The 22,819-nt window shown below is 45.4% G+C and overlaps 1 protein-coding gene across 4 annotated transcripts in view; it reads left to right on the forward strand.

Annotated features, from left to right (window-relative positions):
* The window catches only part of RILPL2 (Rab interacting lysosomal protein like 2), a 38,645-nt gene that overhangs the window by 11,962 nt on the left and 3,864 nt on the right, over positions 1-22,819 (forward strand). For 2 of the 4 annotated variants that reach the window (XM_045458738.1, XM_045458739.1), the window contains exons 4-5: positions 8,799-9,605; positions 17,044-17,195. In XM_045458738.1, coding sequence (XP_045314694.1) covers positions 9,264-9,605; positions 17,044-17,195 — 494 coding nt within the window. In that variant the 5' untranslated portion in view covers positions 8,799-9,263. Of the gene's footprint in view, positions 1-7,226; positions 7,258-8,413; positions 9,606-17,043; positions 17,196-22,819 lie in introns of those variants that run through there. The other 2 variants (XM_045458740.1, XM_045458737.1) reach the window with 2 other exon arrangements.

The following is a 22,819-nucleotide window of genomic DNA, read 5'->3' on the forward strand; positions in this document are numbered from 1 at the left end:
AAGGAGGAAGCAACGCTGGGCAGAGAAACTCGCCTTCAGACCAGGATGCAGATTTGACATGTTAGAAAGGAAAGGAAAGAAACAGGAAGTGAGAGCCTAAGACTACAGCGTGCACTTGACCACGGAGAGGGGGGAGGACCCAGAGCAGGTTGCCCCTTAGAGCTGTCCCGTGGGGGACACAAATGGCATGGTCCTCGTCTCCCTGCTGTGCTCAGTCATCAGCTGAGAGCCCCTGGGAAGTGTGCCCTGGCAAGAATGCTGTGCGGAATCCAAAGGTGCTGAAGCTAGAGGCAGTCAGCAAACCACAACCCTCGCACTGACCGGCCAGTGCTTTCCTTTTTTTTTTTTTTTTTTTTTAAATTGTTAATTGTGGTCAGAGGAAACATAAAATTTACCATTTAAATTCTGATTGCCATTTAATTTCTAAGCATACAGCTCCATAGTGTTAAGTGTATTTACATTGTTGTGCAACCAACCACCAGAACTTTTTTTTTATCTTGCAAAATTAAAACTCTGTCTCCATTAAATAAAAACTCCCCCAGCCCAGCCCCCTGCTCCTGGTAACCACTGTTCTGCTTTCTGCCTCTATGGATTTCACTATTCCAGGCACCTCGTGTAAACAGAACCGTAGAACGCTTGCCTTGTTTTTTTTTAATGTTTTATTTATTTTTAAGACAGAGACAGAGCATGAGTGGGGATGAGGCAGAGAGAGAGGGAGACACAGAATCTGAAGCAGGCTCTGAGCTGTCAGAACAGAACCCGAGGCGGGGCTCGAACTCACGAACTGTGAGATCATGACCTGGGCCGAAGTCAGACGCTCAACCGACTGAGCCACCCGGGTGCCCTGAGCACTTGCCTTTTTGTGATTGGCTTCTTTCGCTTAGCATCACGTTCTCAGATTCATGCATGTTGTAGCAACTGTCAGAAATTCATTCCGCCGTAGGGCTAGGCTACATTCTGCTTATCCATTCATCTGTGGATGAACATTTGGGTTGCTTCCACCTTTTGGCTAGAGTAAATAATGCTGCTATGAACATGGGTATACAAAGATCTCTTCCAGATCCTGCTTTCTTTCGGCTATATGCCCAAAAGTGGAATTGTGGGATCATGTGGCTATTGTATTTTTTTTTAACGTTTTATTTATTTTTGAGACAGAGAGAAACAGAGTATGAGCAGGGGAGGGGCAGACACAGAATACGAAGCAGGCTCCAGGCTCCGAGCTGTCAGCACAGAGCTTGACGCGGGGCTTGAACCCACAAACCACGAGATCATTACCTGAGCCAAAGTCGAATGCCGACTAAGCCACCCAGGCGCCCCAGTATTTTTAATTTGTTGAGCAACACCATACTGTTTTTCACATGAGCTGCACCGTTTTACATTCCTACCAGCAAAGCACGAGGGTTCCGATTGTCCGCATCCTCTGCAAGACTTCTTAGTTTCTGGGTTTTGTTTTTGTTTGAAGAATCGCCATCCTAATGGCTGGGCAAGATATTCTCCCCTTGTGGCTTGACTGGCATTTCTCCAGTTAGCGATGTTGGCTATCTTTTCACGTGCTTCTTGGCCTCTTGAAGGGTCATCTGAAAGGCATCTCTGTGACTGCCATGTCTAGCGACAGCCGACTCTTGAATAACATAGTTTTAAACTTGGCTGGTTCAGTCAGTGGAGCGGTGGAGCGTGTGACTCTTGGTCCCGGGGTTGTGAGTTCGAGCCCCACATTGTGTTTAGAGATTACTTAAAAAGAAAATCTTAAAAAAAAAAACTATACGGGTCCATGTGGGTTGTTCTGATAAGTACAATCTTATAAATATAATTTCCTTATGTTCTTCAATAACCTTTATTTTCTCTAGCTTACTTTATTGTGAGAATACAGTATAGGATACGCATAACATACAAAATATGTGTTGATTGACTCCATTATTGGGCAAGGCTTCCAGCCAACAATAGGCTATTAGTAGTTAAGTTTTGGGAGAATCAAAAGTTATACGTGGATTTCTGACTGCCCGTGGGGTCGGAGCCCCTACCCCTCATGTTGTTCAAGGGTCAACAGGTTCAAGGGTGATTAGAAATTAATAACACAGTATTCTACAAAGCCAGCAGAAGACCTGGAGGGCCGCGTGGACCACCCTAGTTGACATTTGTGCATACGGATAGCATCTTACGCAGATCTGCCAGCACTGGGCCGGGATCATTCGTTTCTCTCAACGACTATTTGAGGAACAGATTTTTACATTCCAGGGTGGATCAAGAGCTGGGCTGGAGAGTGGGGAGGAGAATTTGATTCCCTTCTGCCAAAATTTCCTTTAATGCTTCCCCACCCACTCGGCGCCCTAAATAAACATTTCACCTAAGTTAAAAAAAAAAAAAAAAAAGTATGCTCTTGTGCAAACAGATTAAAAACTAGTGCCCTGGGCACTGCCCTTCCTGCAACCAGATTCTTTTTAAAGCCCTTCAACTCCTAGAGATGAAGTCACTGACCCGGGATTGCAGGCATTTAAGCCAAACTGGGAAGTCTCCAAAATCTTTGCTGTTTCCATGCATGATTTATGGGTAAGAAGACCTGGAAATAATTTAAAGAACGTGAAGAAAGCCATACTGATGTACCACCCAGGAAACAAATGGTGCCATAGGTATTCACAGGAGCGTAAGACTTAAGTCTACTTAACGTACCAAGATAGGACCACCAGATGTTTGCTAATGGAACTTAACTGCTGGTGGGCATTAGCCTGCAAACATTTTTGGTTTTTTTAAGTGTGACCCACCCACAACTTTTGTTTTCCATGTCACTTTTTCCTTTGTTTAACCATAAGGCATGACTTTACTCTAGGATCCCTTTTGCACTTTGGTTTCTACTCAAACACAGAGGGTGGAGTGGAGGTAGTGGGGGGCTAGTGCAGCTATATACACTTTTTTTTATGTTTATTTATTTATTTATTTATTTTTTAATTTAATTTTTTTTTAATTTTTTTTTTTTTCAACGTTTATTTTTGGGACAGAGAGAGACGGAGCATGAACGGGGGAGGGGCAGAGAGAGAGGGAGACACAGAATCACACAGAATCAGAAACAGGCTCCAGGCTCTGAGCCATCAGCCCAGAGCCCGACGCGGGGCTCGAACTCCCGGACCGCGAGATCGTGACCTGGCTGAAGTCGGACGCTTAACCGACTGCGCCACCCAGGCGCCCCTATGTTTATTTATTTTTAAGGAGAGGGAGAGACAGAGAGAGGGAGACACAGAATCCAAAGCGGGCTCCAAACTCTGAGCTGTCAGGGCTCCAAGCTTTGAGCTGTCAGCACAGAGCCCTACACAGGGCTTGAACTCATGAACTGTGAGATCATGACCTAAGCTGAAGTTGAACGCTTAACCAACTGAGCCTCCCAGGCACCCCTATATATACTGTCTTAAATCTCAGGGGAAGAGTGTTTCTTCAATTCTTTTTTTTTTTTTTTTTTAATTTTTTTTTTTTTTAACATTTATTTATTTTTGAGACGGAGAGAGACAGAGCATGAACGGGGGAGGGGCAGAGAGAGAGGGAGACACAGAATCTGAAACAGGCTCCAGTCTCTGAGCTGTCAGCACAGAGCCCGACGCGGGGCTCGAACTCATGGACTGTGAGATCATGACCTGAGCCGAAGTCGGACGCTTAACCGACTAAGCCACCCAGGCGCCCCTCTTCAATTCTTTTTAAAACTTTGTACAGGGCACCTGGGTGGCTCAGTCGGTTGAGCGGCCGACTTCAGCTAAGGTCATGATCTCGAGGTCCGTGAGTTCGAGCCCCGCGTCGGGCTCTGTGCTGACAGCTCAGAGCCTGGAGCCTGTTTCAGATTCTGTGTCTCCCTCTCTCTCTGACCCTCCCCCGTTCATGCTCTGTCTCTCTCTGTCTCAAAAATAAATAAATGTTTAAAAAAATTTTTTTTAAACTTTGTATAATGATATATCCTTGTGACTTTTTTTAAGTTTATTTATTTGAGAGACAGAAAGAGAGAGAACAGGGGAGAGGCAAAGAGAGAGAGAGAGAAAGAGAGAGAGAGAATCCTAAGCAGGCTCCATGCTGTCAGCACAGAGCCTGACGCGGGGCTCAAACTCACAAACTGTGAGCTCATGACCTGAGCCCAAGTTGAGTCAGAGGATTAACTGACTGAGCCACCCAGGCACCCCTATCCTTGTGACTTTAAACAACTTTGTTGTTGGGGCGCCTGGGTGGCTCAGTCGGTTAAGCGGCCGACTTTGGCTCAGGTCATGATCTCGTGGTCTGTGAGTTCGAGCCCCACGTCGGGCTCTGTGCTGACAGCTCAGAGCCTGGAGCCTGTTTCAGATTCTGTGTCTCCCTCTCCCTGACCCTCCCCCGTTCATGCTCTGTCTCTCTCTGTCTCAAAAATAAATAAATGTTAAAAAAAAAAAAAATTAAAAAAAAAAACAAAAAAACTTTGTTGTAAACATGTTCTACATGTGTTACTAATCCAACTTTCCATATCTCGTTCCCCAATAATTATATGAACTTGGGAAATTTCTTATGTTTCATATTTGAATGGTAAGTAGCTTATGATAATAGCTGACATCTACTGAGCGCTTACTATGTGCCAGTCACTGTTCTAAAGCACTTCACAACAATCTTATGAACTAGATTTTTTAAATGTTTGTTTATTTATTTATTTATGAAAGATAGAGAGAGAGCATGCACGAGCATGGGAGGGACAGAGAGAGAGAGAGGGAGACACAGAATCCAAAGTAGGCTCCAGGCTGCCACCCAGACAGAACCACCCAGGAGCCCCACAAACTAGATTTTATCCTTATCCCCATATTACAGATGGGAAAACTAAGCCCCAGAGTAGAGGCATGATTTACTTACCTAACATCACACAGCTTGCTAGTGGCAGATTCAAGTGTTCAATATCTGAACACTTGTGGTCTGGTCTAGAACCCACCCTTGTGAACACTGTGCTATCATTTATTGTTTTTCAAACTTGAGCATGCATTAGAATTATCTAGAGGGCTGTGGAAACACAGATTGCTAGGGCCCATTCCCCAAGTTTCTGATTCAGTGGGTCAAGAATTTGCATTGCTGAGAAGTTTCCATGCACCCCATTGCTGTCGGTCTGGGGAGAACACTTTAAGAACCGCTGTTGTAACTCATAACTGCTTTCATAATTTCCCAGTGGAGAGAGAAGGGTTGAGACTGTCGAATTCTATGAGGGATCTAAGAGTTAAGATCATTAACGCTTTATAATAATAGCCAATAATAGCCAACATCCACTGATGCTTATGATGTGCTAGACCCTGGACTAGGCACTTCTCATGCATTATGTCATCTAACTTTCATGCCAGTCTTGGGGAATACTTTTATTTTTTCCAGTTTCCAGTGAAGAAATGTGGATTTGGAGAGATTGGGGAGCTTGATCAAACTGACGTACCAGCAAGTAGCAATTGTGAGGTTTAAGTCATACTGCTCAACTCCAGAGCCCAGTTGACCATGACACTATAGACTTCGCACATAGTAGGTGCTCTGTCTCTCTCTGTGGATTTGCCTCTTCTGGACATTTCACACAAGCGGAATCATACAATAGGAGGTCTTTTGTGACTGGCTTGACTTGATGTAACTTCCCAGTAATGAGTTATGACATAGGTGAAATGTTGTCTGTGAGAGAAGCTCATTAGAGACTGTGCCAGAAGTTCTTAAGGGGGCTCGTCATGCAGGTACCTTCTGCCTAGCACATACCAAAATTCCAGACTCCCAGGAGGAAGCCAGTGAACTATGCTATTTGCATGAACAATTAAGGAACACTGAGCTACTCTTTTCAGATGGGGTGGTGGGAACCCTCCCCAAACACAAGTTCCCAGATCCTAGCTAAGGCCAACCTTGAAAGCAGGATTTTCCAATGAGAGCATTCCTGGGCCTGCTATGTTAACTGTTTTCTGCACAGATTTCGATAGGGATTATGCTGATTCTGGAGATCAGTTGGAAATGTAAGATGGAGAATATTGCCATCTTAACCATCTTGTTATAATTTATAACACATGATGTCTTTCCATTTATTTACATCTTAATTCCTCTCAATGAGATTTTGTAGTTTTCAGTGTGCAGGTCGTCTTCTTCATTTGTTAAATTTATTTTTAAATATTTTATTCTTTTTGATGCCACTGTTAAGTGGAATTGTTCTCTAAATTTTATTTTCAGATTATTCCTTGCAAGTATATAGAAATGCAATTGGTTTTTGTATATGGATCTTGTATCTTGGAACCTTGAGCTGTTCATTAGCTCTAATGTGTGTGTGTGTGTGTGTGTGTGTGTGTGTGTGTGTGTGTGTAATCTTTAGCCTGTTACTATGGTGGATGACATAGATTATCTTTTCTGAACCAGCCTTGCATCCCTGGAATAAACCCTGCTTAGTCATGGTGTATAATAATTTTTATGTAGTGCTGAATTCTGTTTGCTAATATCTTGCTAAGTATTTTACATCTATTTTTACTTTACCCATGTTTTATCTAGATTTTGTTTGTTTTTTGTTTGTTTGTTTTTAAGTAGGCTCCAGGGGTGCCTGGGTGGCTCAGTCGGTTAAGTGTCCAACTCTTGGTTTCAACTCAGGTCATGATCTCACAGTTCAGTTTGTGAGATCCAGTCCCTCATTGGGCTCTACGCTGACAGCATGGAGCCTACTTGGGATTCTCTCTTTCCTTTCTCTCTGCCCTTCCCCTGCTCACACTCACGTGCTCTCTCTCTCTCTCTCAAAATAAATAAATAAACTAAAAAAAAAGTAGGCTCCATGACCTGAGCCTAAATCAAGAGTGCGACATTTAACCGACTGAGCCACCCAAGTGCCCCTAGGTTTTTTTTATTATTGCATAGTAGGAGTTCTTTGTATAATCTGGATAATAACCCCTAATAACCCCTTATCGGATTTGACTTGCAGATATATTCACACATTCTGTAGGCTGCTTTTACACTCTGTTAATTGTGGTCTTGGACACACAAGTTTTATTTTCTTATTTTTATATATTTTTGGATGCACAAGGTGTGTTTTTAATGTTTAATGTTTTAATGTTTTTAATGTTTTATTTATTTGGTTTTTATTTTTGAGAGAGAGAGAGAGAGAGAGGAAGAGAGAGCGAGCAGGGGAGGGGGAAAGAGAGAGGGAGACACAGAATCTGAAGCAGCTACAAGCTCTGAACTATTAGCACAGAGCTTGTCGTGGGGCTCAAACTCATGGACCGTGAGATCGTGACCTGAGCCGAAGTCAGAAGCTTAACTGACTGAGCCACCTAGGTGCCCCTGTTTTTTTTTTCTTTTAACTTTGAAAGACAGAGTGTGAGCAGGGGAGGGGCAGAGAGAGAGGGGGAGACAGAGGATCAGAATTGGGCTCGATGCGGGGTTCGATCCCACGAACCCTGAGATCGTGACCTGACCTGAAGTCAGATGTTCAACCTACTGAACCACCCAGGCACCCTGAATGCACAAGTTTTAAGTGTTGATGTAGTCCTGTTTATGTATTCTTTCATTGCCTGTGCTTTTGAAGAAATCGTTGCTAAATCCAGTGACATAAAGCTCTTCCCCTATGTTTTCTTCTAAGAGGTTTATAGCTTTGTCTTTTGTATCTATTTTGAGTTAATTTTTATATGTGGTGTAAGGCAAGGGTCCACCTTTATACTTTTGCATGTAGGTATCCAATTTTTCCAACAACATTTGTTGAAAAGACTGTCCTCCGCCCCCACCCCACCCCCCCGCCCAAGAATGGTCTTAGCACCCTTGTTGAAAATTATTGGACCATATTTGCTAGGGTTTATTTCTGGGCACTCTGTTCCAATCCTTCATTCCTTTTTATGGTGGAGTAACATTCCATTGTTTGGATATACCATATTTTATTTATGGCAAGTCTAACGTTTTATCTCCTTATTTAATCACTGGGCGTTGTCACGTCTGTAATTTATGGATTACTGAGTCCTTGCCCGGGGGCCTGGCTCCAATCTTTAGAACACTGTACCCTGAAAATAGTGTCTTTTCTGTTTGCCTGCTTTGCTCTTTGCTTGTTTTATCCGTGGCCACTCACCATTGTGATGGTAGAACCTCAGTGTGGAGAAAATCAGGTACATCTACCCCCAAAGAAAGGTAGCAATATATTCCCGGGAAAGACCAGCACCATTGCAGAGTTTTCTGCCTATGACTATTACAAATTTCTAATCAAACCTAAAAGAACTCGTTTTGTAATCCACACTGCTAATATTCTTACTAATACCCTATCTGTAGAATGCTTTCTAATTTTCAAAGCAGTGATTTTTGTCTTGTTTATTACTCCTAACACCCCAGCCCACGTGCCACGTGTCTCTCACACAAGTGGGGTTTGTTGGAGAACACTTTTTGCGTACTTCCGAAGTACTTTTGTCACATGCAGTATCTCCTGACCTCACCTCGTATGTTCCTGCAGCAACCTCACCACGTAAGTGCTCTTACTCCCCGAGCAGGAAGCTGAGGGTTAAGTAATCTGCCAAGCCTGCAACGCTGCCTAAGGGGAGGAGCCCAGGAATCGGCCAAGTGCACAGCGCAGGGAGTCTCCATTTTATTGAGAGTCAGATGCCACACACAGGTCCTGGTGACAACCGACCCGGGAGTTGTGCGCGACCCGGGCCTCCCGACTCCCGCGCGCAGCCACCAACAGCAGTCCTCTGTTTTGCCGGGGGCTTCCGAAAGTATCCCCCACCCCCCACCCCCCACAGAGACCCGGATATTCCTCCACGTACAATGCAAATTCTATGGCTGGAAAGCGTGAGCACAGAAGAAAAAGTTGTGGGCTTTTCACCTTTCTTTTCCAGACTCGCTGTGGAAACTCCGCTGCGTCTCCATAGAAACCCGGCGGCGGTGGCGGCCGTCACCGGGGGCGGGGCTCAGGCGGAGCCCCCCCCCCCCCCCCCCCCCCCCGGTTTGCAACCCCTCCCAGCCAGCAGCAATCGCGGTCACCCTTAAGCTCTGCGTTCCTCTTCTCGGCTGCCCTCCCTTTCTGTTGTCTTTTCGTGCCACAAACCACATCCTGGAGGCCGCCCTCCCGCACGGTCCTCAGCGGGGCAGGTGCACCAGGCGTCCGGGCCCCGGAGCCGTAGCGCTCGGCCTTTCTGTCCTGAGCCCACCCCTCGGCCGCGCTGATTGGCCGCTCCTGGGCCACCCTCCGTCCCCGGGCAGGCAAGGTCTCAGGCTGCGGAAAGTTTTCTGCGCCGGGAGGAAGTTAGACTTTTGGAGATTGTGAGAAAGCAGCTCTCGTGGCTGCAGGGTTCTGGGCGGCCATGGAGGAGCCCCCTTTGCGAGAGGAGGAAGAGGAGGAGGGGGAAGAAGAGGAGGAAGAAGGAGACGAGGCTGGGCCCGAGGGGGCTTTGGGCAAGAGCCCCTTCCAGTTGACCGCCGAGGACGTGTATGATATCTCCTATGTGATGGGCCGCGAGCTGATGGCCCTGGGCAGCGACCCCCGGGTGACACAGCTGCAGTTCAAGATCGTCCGCGTCCTGGAGATGCTGGAGACGCTGGTGAATGAGGGCAACCTGACCGTGGAGGAGCTGAGAATGGAAAGGGACAGCCTCAAGAAGGAGGTGGAGGGGCTGCGGACAGAGGGCTCGGCGGCCGGCAGGGAGGTGAGTGCGGGCTGCAGGGCGTGGGAGGAGAGTACCCAGGGTCCCCGAGCCCCTGAAAACGACCACAGCGCCTGCCCAATCCTCAGATTAGAAGCATTGTGATAGCTACATTTATTGAGCACTTACTAGGTGCTGGGCCCTGTTCCGAGTTTGTTCTGCATCAGGGCCTCCCAGCATTTTTGACGTGACCTAGAGCGGTGGCTGTCCTGCTTTAGCGTGCCGCGGAATCGTCTGGGGTGTTCATTAAAACACACATCAGGGGCGCCTGGGTGGCTCAGTCGGTTGGGCGGCCGACTTCGGCTCAGGTCACGATCTCGCGGTCCGTGAGTTCGAGCCCCGCGTCGGGCTCTGTGCTGACGGCTCAGAGCCTGGAGCCTGTTTCAGATTCTGTGTCTCCCTCTCTCTGACCCTCCCCCGTTCATGCTCTGTCTCTCTCTGTCTAAAAAATAAATAAACGTTAAAAAAAAAAAAAACAAAAAACAAAAAAACACACACACACATCACTGGGCCCTAGCCCCAGAGTTTTAGATTCCAGAGGGGGCCTGGAAATCTGCATTTCTAACACGTTCCATCACATTTTGAGAATCTCGACCTCTAGTAAGAAATAAATTCTAAGGGAGAGAAATCAGTGCCGAAGCCACCGAAAGACACCTACAAGAATGTTCAGAGCACTTTTCTTCAGAAGTGTGCCGAACTGGAGCAAATGCTACAGAAGAATGGATTTTTAAATTGTGGTATAGTCGCTGTGGAATACTACACAGCAGGGGAAAAGAGCAACTGTGGGCATGACTCTCACTGGTGTTACACAGGGAGACAGGAGACCGGCACAAAAGAGAATCTACTGTGTGTTTACGTGAAACTGCAGCACAGGCAAAATAACCTGTTTTTATAGAAGACAGATTGGTGGTAACCCCAGGGAGGGGAGAGCAGGGGGAAGGTTCATGGGGAGCTCATCTGGGTGTGGTCACATGGGTGTATACCTACCTTAATAATTATCGAGCTAGGGGCACCTGGCTAGCTGTCAGAGGAGCGTGTGACTCTTGTTCTCAGGGGTCATGAGTTCAAGCCCCACTTGGGGGTAGAGATTACTTAAATAAGTTTTTTAAAAAAATCATCCAGCTATAAACTCAAGATTAGTGCATGTGTGTTATACCTCTATTTTACAGAATTACCCATTATATCACTATCCAATATTGATGAAACAGAAGTTTCAAGAAACAATTTACCCTAACTCACCCTTATTAAACATGATGCACAATCACACTTGCCTGTTCTATTTTTATGAGTTTTTTAACCATTTTTTTATTTAAAAATTTTTTTCTTTAATCCTTATTTATTTTTGAGAGAGAGAAAGACAGAGCAAGAGTGGGGAAGGGACAGAGAGAGAGGAAGACACAGAATCTGAAGCAGGCTCCAGGCTCTGAGCTGTCAGCACAGAGCCCAATCAGGGGCTCGAACTCACAAAGCATGAGATCGTGACCTGAGCCAAAGTCAGACGCTCGACCGACTGAGCTACCCAGGTGCCCTGGAGTATTTTTTTATTTTACAGTGAGAGAGAGCATGAGCAGGGGAGGGGACAGAGATAGAAAGAATCTTTTTTTTTTTTAAATGTTTATTTATTTATTTTGAGGGAGAGAGAGAGCAGGGGAGGGAGAGAGAGAGAGGGAGAGAGAGAGAATCACAAATAGGCTCTGCACTGTCAGCACAGAGCCCAACACAGGGCTCAAACTCAATAACCACGAGATCATGACCTGAGCCAAAGTCAAGGGTAGGTTGGTCCCTTAACAGACTGAGCCACGCTGGTGCCCCATGAAAGAGAGAGAATCTTCAGCAGGCTCCATGCTCAGTATTGGAGCCTGATGAAGGGCTTGCTCCCATGACCCTGAGATTATGACCTGAGCCCAAATCAAGAGTTGGTCGCTCAACCAACTGAGCCACCCAGGTGCCCCTATTTTTATGAGTTTTAAAATTCTTGTTGCAATTGATTGAATTAAGACCATGAATTACTAGTGGTCTCCAGCCACAATTGAAAAAAAAACAAACTGTTCTAAGTGGACATCTCACTTAATCCTCTTACTATCAGCATAACCATTTTATAGAAATGGAGGCATAGAATAGTTAAGTGATTTGCCAGGTGACTTTCTCGGAGTAAGAGATGAAGGCAGGGTTTGAGCTCAGAGATGCTAGTCTCAACCTCTGCACACTAAATGCAGACATTTGACCTCATTTGCTGGAATGACATTTGATGAGCAACTTCATAGAGCTGGATCCTGGGGCTGCAGAGGTAAATTAGACAGGAGCCTTCCCTCCCAGAGCTCACATCGAGTGGGAGAGCTAAGACACCCACACCTCCCGAATCACAAACCAAGAAGTGTGCCGGGAAGGGACAACAGGAACAGGGCGCTGACATTCGCGGGGGGAAAAAAGAGTGAAAGTTTCTGGTCACTTCTCTGGCAAACTTTTATTTCACCTACTCACGTGTCACAGTGACAACAATGTTTGTGGATACATTTCTGCTTTAGTGTCCGTCACATAAGGTGGCTGAGTATCATGACTACCATTCGCAGCCTGGCTTTGAAGACTCGAGAGAAGTTAAACGTCTTGCTCGGGATGGCTCAGCTCACATTCTGAGCTCATTCCCGTCACCTCCGATTCCAGGAACAAGGATATGGAGGGAGCCCCACACGGACCATCTACAGTGTGCTTTGCCCAGGGGCCGGGTGATTTTCTGTAGTGGGCACAGCGGACAAGCTTTATCAGGCAGCAGATGAGATGGCCTGTTCCTCCCAAACCTTAAACCCTAAGCCCAGAAGTGGGGAAAGGGGCAGAGAGAATGAATGTTTAGTGCCACTAGGCAGTTCATAAAAATACGTCTTCTTCCTCTTTTTCTTTTAACTGTGGTAAAGTACACATAAAATTCGCCATCCTAACCATTTCTAAGTGCACAGTGAAGTGGCATTGAAGTATATCCACGCTGTTGTGTAACCATCACCACTGTCCTTGCAGAGTTCTTTTCATCTCCCAAAACAAACTCTGTCTCTGTTAAACACCAGCTCCTTATTCCCCCCTCCCCGTGTCTATTTTCTATCTCTGTGAATTTGCCTATTCCAGCTACTACACATAAGAGAATAATAGGTGTTTCCTTTTGTCACTGGCTTATTTCACTGAGCACAGTGTCTTCAAGGGTCATCCATGGTATAGCAGGTGTCAGAATTCGCCACCTTTTAACAGCTGAATAATAGTCTGTTGTGTGGAGATACCATATTTTGTTTGTCCGTGCATCTGTTGGTGGATGCCGGGTTTGTTTCTACCTTTTGGCTAGGGTGAATAATGCTGCTATGAACGTGGATGTATAACTATCTCTTCAAGCCCCTGCTTTCACTGCTTTGGGTATATAATTAGAAGTGGAATTGCTGGGGGGACCCGGCTCAGTCGGTTGAGCGTCCGGCTTCGGCTCAGGTCATGATCTCACGGTTCATGAGTTTGAGCCCCGCGTCAGGCTCTGTGCAGACGGCTCAGAGCCTGGAGCCTGCTTCGGATTCTGCCTCCCTCTCTCTCTGCCCCTCCCCCGCTCCTGTGCTTGAGGTCTCTCTCTCGCTCTCTCGTTCCCTCTCTCTCTCAAAAGCAAATATATAAACATTAAAAAAAAAAAGTATATGGGTACCTGGGTGGCTCATTCTGTTGTGTCTGACTTAGGCTCAGGTCATGATCTCACGGTTTACGAATTCGAGCCCCACGTTGGGTTCTGCGCTGACAGCTTGGAGCCTGGAGCCTGCCTCAGATTCCGTGCCTCCTTCTCTCTCTGCCTTCCCCCACTCACACTCTGTCTCTCTCTCTCTCTCAAAAATAAATAAACATTAAAAAAATTTTTTTAAAGTGTAATTGCTGGATCATGGGATAATTCTGTTTTTAATTTTTTAAGGATCTGGCATATGGTTTTCCATAGTGACTGTACCATTTTACATTCCCAACAGCAGTACACAAGAATTCCATCTCCTTTCAATACTTGTTCTTTTCTGTTTTGTTTGTTTACAATAGCCACCCTAATGGGTGCGAGGTAGTTTTTTCCTTTCCCTTTTAAAACTTGAAGTTTAGGGGTGCCTGGGCGGCTCAGTCAGTTAAGCGTCCAGCTCTTGGTTTTGGCTCAGGTCATGATCTCACAGTTCAGGGGCTCAAACCCCGCTTCAGGCTACCTGCTGTCATGTGCTGACAGCACGGAACCTGCTTAGAGTTCTCTCTCTCTGCCCCTCCCCTGTTCTCTCTCTCTTTCTCAAAATAAATAAATAAAATAAATGGAAGTTCAAAGTTCAAAAGGTAACAAAAGTGTTCGCCTTGAAAACTTTTCCTCCCCAATTCTCTCCACCCCCAGCCAACCACTTACCCTCCCTGGAAAAAATTAAAATGATCAGTTTCTTGTGTGTCCTTCCAGAGGTACTTTATGCAAACAAAAGCAGATGTGAAAATACTTTTTTCTTTTTTATACAAATGGTATTATAATATATACCCAGCTCTGCCTTTTGTGTATTTTCACTTAACATAGCATGAAAGTTGAGTTAAATCAGGATGAAGAGCTTCTTCATCTTTTAATGGCTTTGAAAACTTCCATTGTACAATATCAATTATTCAACCTGAGGGTTCTTAACTCAAAGTTCTTAGATGCCCAAGGGAATCGTGATTCTAATCCAAGAGGTCCATGCCCTGGCATGGGAAAAAAATTATATTTTCATTTTCATTAACCTCCAACTGAAATGTGTCATTTTCTTCAGTTGCAAATATAGACGACAAACCACAGTAATAATAGCAGTACCTGTGGCAGTCACCAGTGGAAACCGCAGATATTTTCAAGTCCTGTAACAATATAGTTCCCATCTTAAAGCTTTGTATTTGTTCAGTATTTTACTAGACCTGCCTCTAGATCACCTTATTTTTTTTTTAAGTTTATTTATTTTGAGAGAGATCTCAGGAGCAAGTGGGGGAGGGACAGAGAGAGAGGGACAGAATCCCAAGCATTCTCCACACTGTCTGTCACCACAGAGCCTGACATGGGGCTTGAACTCACGAACCATGAGATCATGACCTGAGCCAAAAATCAAGTGTCAATGCTTAACCGACTGAGTCACCCAGGTGCCCCTAGATCACCTGATTTGATAAAGAAGTAGATATAGGGGCGCCTGGGTGACTCAGTCGGTTGAGTGGCCAGCTCTTGATTTCAGCTCAGGGCATGATCCCAGGGTTGTGGGATTGAGCCCCGCTTCAGGCTCTGTGCTGAGTGTGGAGCCTGCTTAGGATTCTCTCTCTCTTCAGCTCTGCCCCTCTCCCTGGCTCACACTCTCTCTCAAAAAAAAAAAAAACAACAACAACAACAGAAGAAAATATACATCAAAGTATTTATATACACACACAAAACACATATACATATATGTATATATGCATATACAAAAGTACTATTTATATATATTATTTATTCACTCACAGTTTTTCTCAACTATTTGAGCAGACATTATGTTAGTTGCAGGATTAGTAGAAGATTAGGACCCTTTACCCTAAAATCTCACAAGACGCACTATTGCATCGTGACGGTAAATGATTAAATTCAGGGGAAAAAGTCATAGAATACTAAGATCTAATATACTATCCCTATTCAAAATTCATGGTAATGCCCTTTACAGCATCTTCTTTCTGGTGCAGAATCTAGTCCAGGGTTACATAGTACCTTTAGTTGACACATTTCTTTAATCTTAAGGAGTTCCTCAGCTTTTCCTTGTGTTTTACAACCTTGACATCTTTGAAGATTATATATCAGTTTGTTTGTAGAACGTCCTTCAATTTAGGTTTGTTTTGATGTGCCATCGTCATCGTTAGTTTCAAGATACGCAGTTTAGCAGGAATACCACTGAAGAGATGCTGCGTCCTTCTCAGTGCGATGTGTCAGGAGGCACCTGCTTCAGTTTGTGATTATTGGTGATGTTAACTTGCATCACTTGGTTAACGTGGTGTCTGCGAGATTTCTGCACTGTAAAGGTGCCTTTATTCCCTTTGTAATTCGTAAGTTGTTGTAGGAAGATGCTTTGAAACTGTGCAAAATATTCTATTCCCCAACAGATTTTCACCCTAAAGTTTTAGATCCATTCCTTAGTCTTGCCTGAATCAATTATTGCTAAGTTGGTTGCAAATGGGTAATTTTTTTTTTTTAACTCTGTCATCTTCTGCACGTATTACTTGGCCTTCTGCTGTAAGATACAAATTCCCCTCCTCCTCTCCTGTACTCATCAGATCTCTCCAGAGACACAGAACCAATAGGAGAAATAGCTCTCAATATAAAGAGGATAGTTATTTGAGGAATTGGCTCATGCAGTTATGGAGGCTGCGAAATCTTACTTAAAATCTGCAAGTTGCAAGCTGGAGAACCAGTGAGTCCTGTGAACTGGGGGTGGGGGGCTGATGGTGGAAATCCTGGTCTGGATCCCAAACCCCAAGAACCAGGAGTGTCAATGTCTGAGGACAAGAGAAGAAGGGATGTCCTGTATCAACTGACGGAGCTCAAATTCACCCTCTTTCCCCCTTTCCTTCCATGTGGGCCCTCAGGCCCTCAGTGGATTGGATGATGCCCGCCCCGCCCCCCAGCTGCTTTACTCAGCTCATCAAAGCAAATGCTAATATCTTCCAGAAACACCTTCACAGACACACCCAGAAATGTTTAACCAGCTTTCTGGGCATCCCTTAGCCCAGACAAGTAAAATTAGACACATAAAATTAGCCATCACATCCCCATTAATTAGTTAATTGATTTAAATTTTAAGTATGAACTCCTGAATTCTCTTTTTATGTGAACTGTTACTGTCCATTCCTGTTATTACTCGTTTTGATACTCAAATTGTTCTCAGTCTGGCCAGGGGGAACTCCTTCAAACTGTCATTTTGACATTTTGTTCCCTTCCACAAGGAAACGTTCCAGGCTCATCTTATAGTTTTCCTGTTCCAACCCAGAAATCAGCCATTCTCCAAGGAGCCTTGGTTGTTTACTTGGAGAATGCTACTTAGAACTTTTGCTTCTTTACCATCAACCAAACACTTCCAACAGGCAGCGTCTCATCCGATAGGGTGCCTGGGAGTAACAAAACAGAATTTTCCTTTCTGGGGTGGACAGTCCATCTTTTTACTTTTTTTTAAGAAAACTTTTTTAATGTTTATTTTTTTTTTGAGAGAGAGAGAGAGAGAGAGAGAGAGAGCGCGAGCAGGGGAGGAGCAGAGAGAGAGGGAGACAGAATCTGAAGCTGGCTCCTGTCAGCACAGAGCCCGACGTGGGGCTCGAACCCATGGACCACGAGATCATGACCTGAGCTGAAGTCGGATGCTTAACCGACTGAGCCACCCAGGGACCCCAACAGTCCAAGTGCATGAGGGAAACTGTATAAGCAACCCGATATCTTTTCTTACAGGTAAACCTGGGACCAGACAAAATGGTGGTTGACCTGACAGATCCCAACCGGCCACGCTTCACTCTACAGGAGCTAAGGGATGTGCTCCAGGAGCGCAACAAACTCAAGTCCCAGCTGCTGCTGGTGCAGGAAGAGCTGCAGTGCTATAAGAGGTGGGGCTCGGATGCCGTGGGGACCCCTGCACGGAAGGATCAGACCCCGTCTGGAATTCCGTGATGTGCTATGTATTCGTTCTTGTGTTCACTCAGCCAGTTTCTCAAAGACCTAGTATTCCTGGGGAATAGCAGTGAACAAAACAGAGAAAGTCCATGCTAGTCTAGGGGAAGACAAGCAATTAACAAGGCAATCTGAAATGAACACACAGGATAATGGCGACAAGTGGTCTAAAAAATGTAAAACAAGGTGACATGGGGCGCCTGGGTGGCTCAGTCGGTTAAGCATCTGACTCTTGATTTCGGCTCAGGTCATGATCTCACAGTTAGTGAGCTAGAGCCCCACTCTGCTCACAGCGCAGAGGCTGCTTAGGATTCTCTCTCTGTCCCTCTCCTGCTTCCTCGCTCTCTCTCAAAATCAATAAATGAACAAAACAAAACAAAACATCTTTCAAAACAAGGTGAGGGGCGCCTGGGTGGCTCAGTAAGTTACGCATCCGACTTCGGCTCAGGTCACGATCTTCCAGTTTGTGAGTTCAAGCCCCGCGTTGGGCTCTGTGCTGACAGCTCGGAGCCTGGAGCCTGCTTCGGATTCTGTGTCTCCCTCCCTCTCTACCCCTCCCCCACTCAGATTCTGTCTGTCAGAAATGAGTAAACGTGAAAAAAAAACAAAACAAGCAAACAAGGTGACATATGACAGCAAAGCAAAGTGCTAGGGAATGGAGGGATCCTGTTTTACATGGCGTGGTCAGCTCAGACCCCTCTGAGGTCAATGACAAGAAGTAGCCCACCATGTAAGGACTGGTAGGGCAAAAGTGGAGCAGAAGTGCTAAGACCCTGATGTGGGAACCAGCTTGACCAATAAGAGACCCACCATGGTGGAAGCTGTAACGTAGGTGGAGGTGTGCCACACCTGTGAGCCACAGGAAGGAGCTCTAATTTTATTAAGTGTAACAAGAAGTCATTGGAAAGTTTTGTTTTGTTTTGTTTTGTTTTTAATTTTTTCAACGTTTTATTTATTTTTGGGACAGAGAGAGACAGAGCATGAACGGGGGAGGGGCAGAGAGAGGGAGACACAGAATCGGAAACAGGCTCCAGGCTCTGAGCCATCAGCCCAGAGCCCGACGCGGGGCTCGAACTCACGGACCGCGAGATCGTGACCTGGCTGAAGTCGGACGCTCAACCGACTGCGCCACCCAGGCGCCCCTGGAAAGTTTTTTTTTTTTTTTTTTTTTTTTTTTTTTTAATTTTTTTTTTCAACGTTTATTTTATTTTTGGGACAGAGAGAGACAGAGCATGAACGGGGGAGGGGCAGAGAGAGAGGGAGACACAGAATCGGAAACAGGCTCCAGGCTCTGAGCCATCAGCCCAGAGCCCGACGCGGGGCTCGAACTCACGGACCGCGAGATCGTGACCTGGCTGAAGTCGGACGCTCAACCGACTGCGCCACCCAGGCGCCCCTGGAAAGTTTTAATCAAGGAAATGACAAGATCCAATTTACTATTTTAAAAGATCAACACGAGGGGCACCTGGCTGGCTCAGTCGGCAAAGCGTGCAAGTCTTGATCTCGAGGTCATGAGTTCAAACCCCATGTTGCGTATAGAGCTTACATTTTAAAAAAAAATTTTTTTTTTCAACGTTTATTTATTTTTGGGACAGAGAGAGACAGAGCATGAACGGGGGAGGGGCAGAGAGAGAGGGAGACACAGAATCGGAAACAGGCTCCAGGCTCTGAGCCATCAGCCCAGAGCCTGACGCGGGGCTCGAACTCACGGACCGCGAGATCGTGACCTGGCTGAAGTCGGACGCTTAACCGACTGCACCACCCAGGCGCCCCGAGAGCTTACATTTTTTAAAAAGTGTAGAATAAAATATCAGTGTGGTAACTTGATAGCTGAACTACTTGTTTATGTCAGAAATGTCCTCGTTCCTCAGAAATACACACCGAAGTATTTAGGAATAAGGGGGTAAGGTGTCTCCAGCTTCCTCTCAAGTGGTTCAGAAAGAAGACAGATACGTGGATGGGTGGGTAGATGGGTGGCTGGATGGGGATGGATGGATGGATAGGCAGGTAGGTAGATGGAGACATAGATGAACTATTGGGGGATTTGGAAAAAGGGCATATAGGAAATCTTCATACTAATTTTACAATTTTTCTGTAAGTTTGAAATTATATAAAAATTAAAAGTTATGAAAGATCACAATAGGGGCACCTGGCTGGCTCAGTGGGTAGAACGTGTGACTCTTGATCTCAGGTTGTGAGTTCAGGTCCCATGTTGGATATGGAAATTACTTAAAAATAAAATCTAAAAAAAAAAAAAAAAAGATCACAATGACACATGTAGGGAAAAGATTGTAGGACAAGCAAGAGAGGCAAGAAGAAGCTGTTAACATGCCGGGTTTGGACTTTGCTATATCCATCTGCATCCTGTTTCCCAAAATATTTTCTTTCATGCCGTCACTTCTAGAAAAGGGGGCTCTGTGGTCGAATAACTCTGAGAAACCGTTGAGTTAAACAACGCAGGTTCTCTGAAAGGCAGAAGAGGGAAAGACAAAGAGAATGAAAAACTCAGCACCAGCTAATATTTATCAATGTATAAATATTATACGTGCCAGGACTCTGCTAGGTGTATTCGAAGCATCAGGTCCATTAGTGCTCACAGCAAAGTGAGTTACGGTAATGTTACCCGCAAGGTGTTCTAAGGGCCAGGGAGGTCAATACCTGCCGAAGTCCCACGGCTCGTGGTGGCCACAGTAAGACATGACCTCAGACAGTGTGATTATCAGAGCCCGTGCTTTTAATTCTTGGCCACGTTTACAAGTAAGAACATAGGCTGATCCAAAACAAAGCAAAGTCCAAGTGATACCACTCTTTTTCTTTACCCCCCGCCCCATGGCATTACGTTTAAATTTGCTTAAGGTAGAATCATTAAGAGGTCAGCGGTACAGTAAAAAAAAAAAGTTGTAGCGAGCCACATCCAGAAGGCCCGAGTTCTGGCAACAGGAACTTAATTTTCTTCCTTCTGCTGAGGTTGGAACCCTGTTAATGGAAAGACCTGTCTTCATCTCATTTAAGAAGTCCTTCAGACACAGGTAGTGAGATGTGGGAATGGCTGAACAGCTGGTGCTGGAGCAGCTTGTTAGCGAATAAAGAGACACACCTTATTTCCAGTTCCGAATTCCCAGAGAACGGTAGCTGTGCACGTCCCGTCTGGTATAGGCCGGTAGACAGCAGGACTCTGCTTCCTCACGTGGGTCCTACATTCTGGAGAAACTAGCATGCCAGCTGAGGTGTTCTCCTAGCAACCGCATCAGTTTGGAGGTCCAGGCTCTAGTGGTTTTGTTTGTTTGTTTTGTTTTGTTTTGTTTTTAACTAGGCTTCACGCCCAATGCGGAGCCCAACGCAGGGCTCCAACTCATGACCATGAGATCAAGACCTGAGCTGAGGTCGAGAGTCGGGCGCTTGGCCCACTGAGCCAGCCAGGCGCCCCTAATGATAGTTTTGAATTGAGGCAGTGGTGGGAGGCTTCCAAAGATGGCCACGATTTTTCCCATCCTGCATGCCTTTGGCAATGAGACTTTTCCAGCCTCTAGAGGTAGAGTCTGTTTCCCCTTTCCTTCAGTCTGGGCAGCCCAGTGACTTGCCTTGACCAATGGAATGTAGTGGAAGTGATGCTGTGTGGCTTCTGCGGTGAGGGTGCCGGGAGACCTCGCAGCTTCCATTTTTATCCTTGTGGAATGCTTGAGACCATAGTTCTGTGAGGAAGCTCAAGGTAGTCCCACGGAGAGGTCACACAAAGGAGAAGTGAGGTGCCACAGCTGTGTCTGGATGACCCATCAAGCCAACCATAAAAATGGAGTCATCGTAAGAAATCATAAATCTTCCTTGTTTCCAATCACTGTGTTTTAGGGTGTTATGCCACAAGAGATGATGGAAGGGGGGATTTTATTAATAATAAATTAATAATGTATTAGTATTAATACTAAAGTAAATATATAAATAATAATGTCAAGTAATAAGAGCTCACTCTTTGCAAAGGACAGAGAAGGATGAATCCTGCCCTGTGACATTCATACCTCAAGAGGTGTCTTAGCTGGGTCGCCATAACAAAATACCGTAGACCGGGTGGTTTGAACAGTAGGAATATTTTTCTCATAATTCTGGTGGGTAGAAGTCCAAGATCAGGGTGCCAATATGGTCAGTTCTGACTCTTCCTGACTTCTTGCACATGGCAGAGAGAGCAAGCCCTCAGATGTCTCCTCTTACAAGGGCTCCGATCCAACCGTGTCCCCCCTCCATGACCTCATCTAAACCTGGTTGTCTCCCAAAGGCCTCATCTCCAAATACCATTACACTGGGGCTTAGGGCTTCCATATGAATTCTGGGGGACACAATTCAATCTGTAGGGAGGAGGAAACACCACGCGCTTAAATTTGCCAGCAGGTGCCACAGCAAAATACCTAGGTGGATACAACGAGCTATGCCATTGAAATATTGCATTGTGGGGTGTCTGGGTGGCTCAGTCAATTGAGTGTCTGTCTCTTGATTTTAGCTCAGGTCATGATCCCAGGGTTGTGGGATCAAGCCCTGCATTTGGCTGGAGCCTGCTTGAGATTCTGTCTCCCTCCCTCTGCCCCTCCCCTGCTTGCATGTACACACGTGCCCTCTCTCTAACATAAAAAAAGTTAAAAATTTGGGAAGTGTCTGGGTGGCTCAGTCAGTTAAGCCTCTGACTCTTGACTTTGGCACAAGTCATAATCTCACGGTTCATGAGGTTGAACCCTGTGTCTGGCTCCGTGCTGACAGTAAGGAACCTGCTTGGGGTTCTCTCTCTCTGTCTCTCTCTCTGTCTCTCTCCCTCTCCTCTCTCTCTTCCCCCCTCCCTCCTTTCTCTCTCTCAAAATAAACAAATAAACTTAAAAAAAATTAAAACTAAAAATTTTTTGAAATATTGCATTGTGGTCAGGTTTCTTTTTGTTGCAAGTGACAGAAATCCAATTCAAACTAGCTTAAGTACAAAAGAGAATTTACTGACCCACAGAGTTGGAAATGATCTTGGGATTGCCTTCAGAAATAAAGAAAAAACTGCAGTTAAGGCCTCAAGGTTGGAGCCAGGGACTCGGTGCCTCTTTCTTTCCTCCTTGCTTCTCTTTGTTTGTTGGCCTCATTATCTGGTGTTGTAGACACACCTGCTAGGAATCTTAGGCAACATGGCTGCTGGCGACCCCAGTTGACCAAGTGAGAGAGAACAGCCTTCTTCCAGCTTCTGTACATCAGGTCCAGGGAGATACTCTGGTCCTCTTTGAGTCAACTGACCTCAATATCTTATCAGTCAATATCAATTTAGCTCTTGTGACCATTTGACTCACTATATATTTTTTACTTTATTTATTTATTTATTTATTGACTCCTTCCTTCCCCAGTGGAAAAACATGAACTGCATGATAGGAGATAATTTTGTCTGTTTTGTTCACTGCTACAGTGCTTTGGCACGGGATGTGGCTTAATAAATATTTGTTGAGTGAATGTCAGGTGCTGTGTAATATCTCACTTAATCACTCAGTCCTAGATGGCAGTTACTCTTATTATTCTCACTTTATTGATTAGAAAATCAAGGCTTCAG

This window comes from Leopardus geoffroyi, chromosome D3, assembly GCF_018350155.1.
Source record: "Leopardus geoffroyi isolate Oge1 chromosome D3, O.geoffroyi_Oge1_pat1.0, whole genome shotgun sequence".
NCBI classification, from domain to species: Eukaryota; Metazoa; Chordata; class Mammalia; order Carnivora; family Felidae; genus Leopardus; species Leopardus geoffroyi.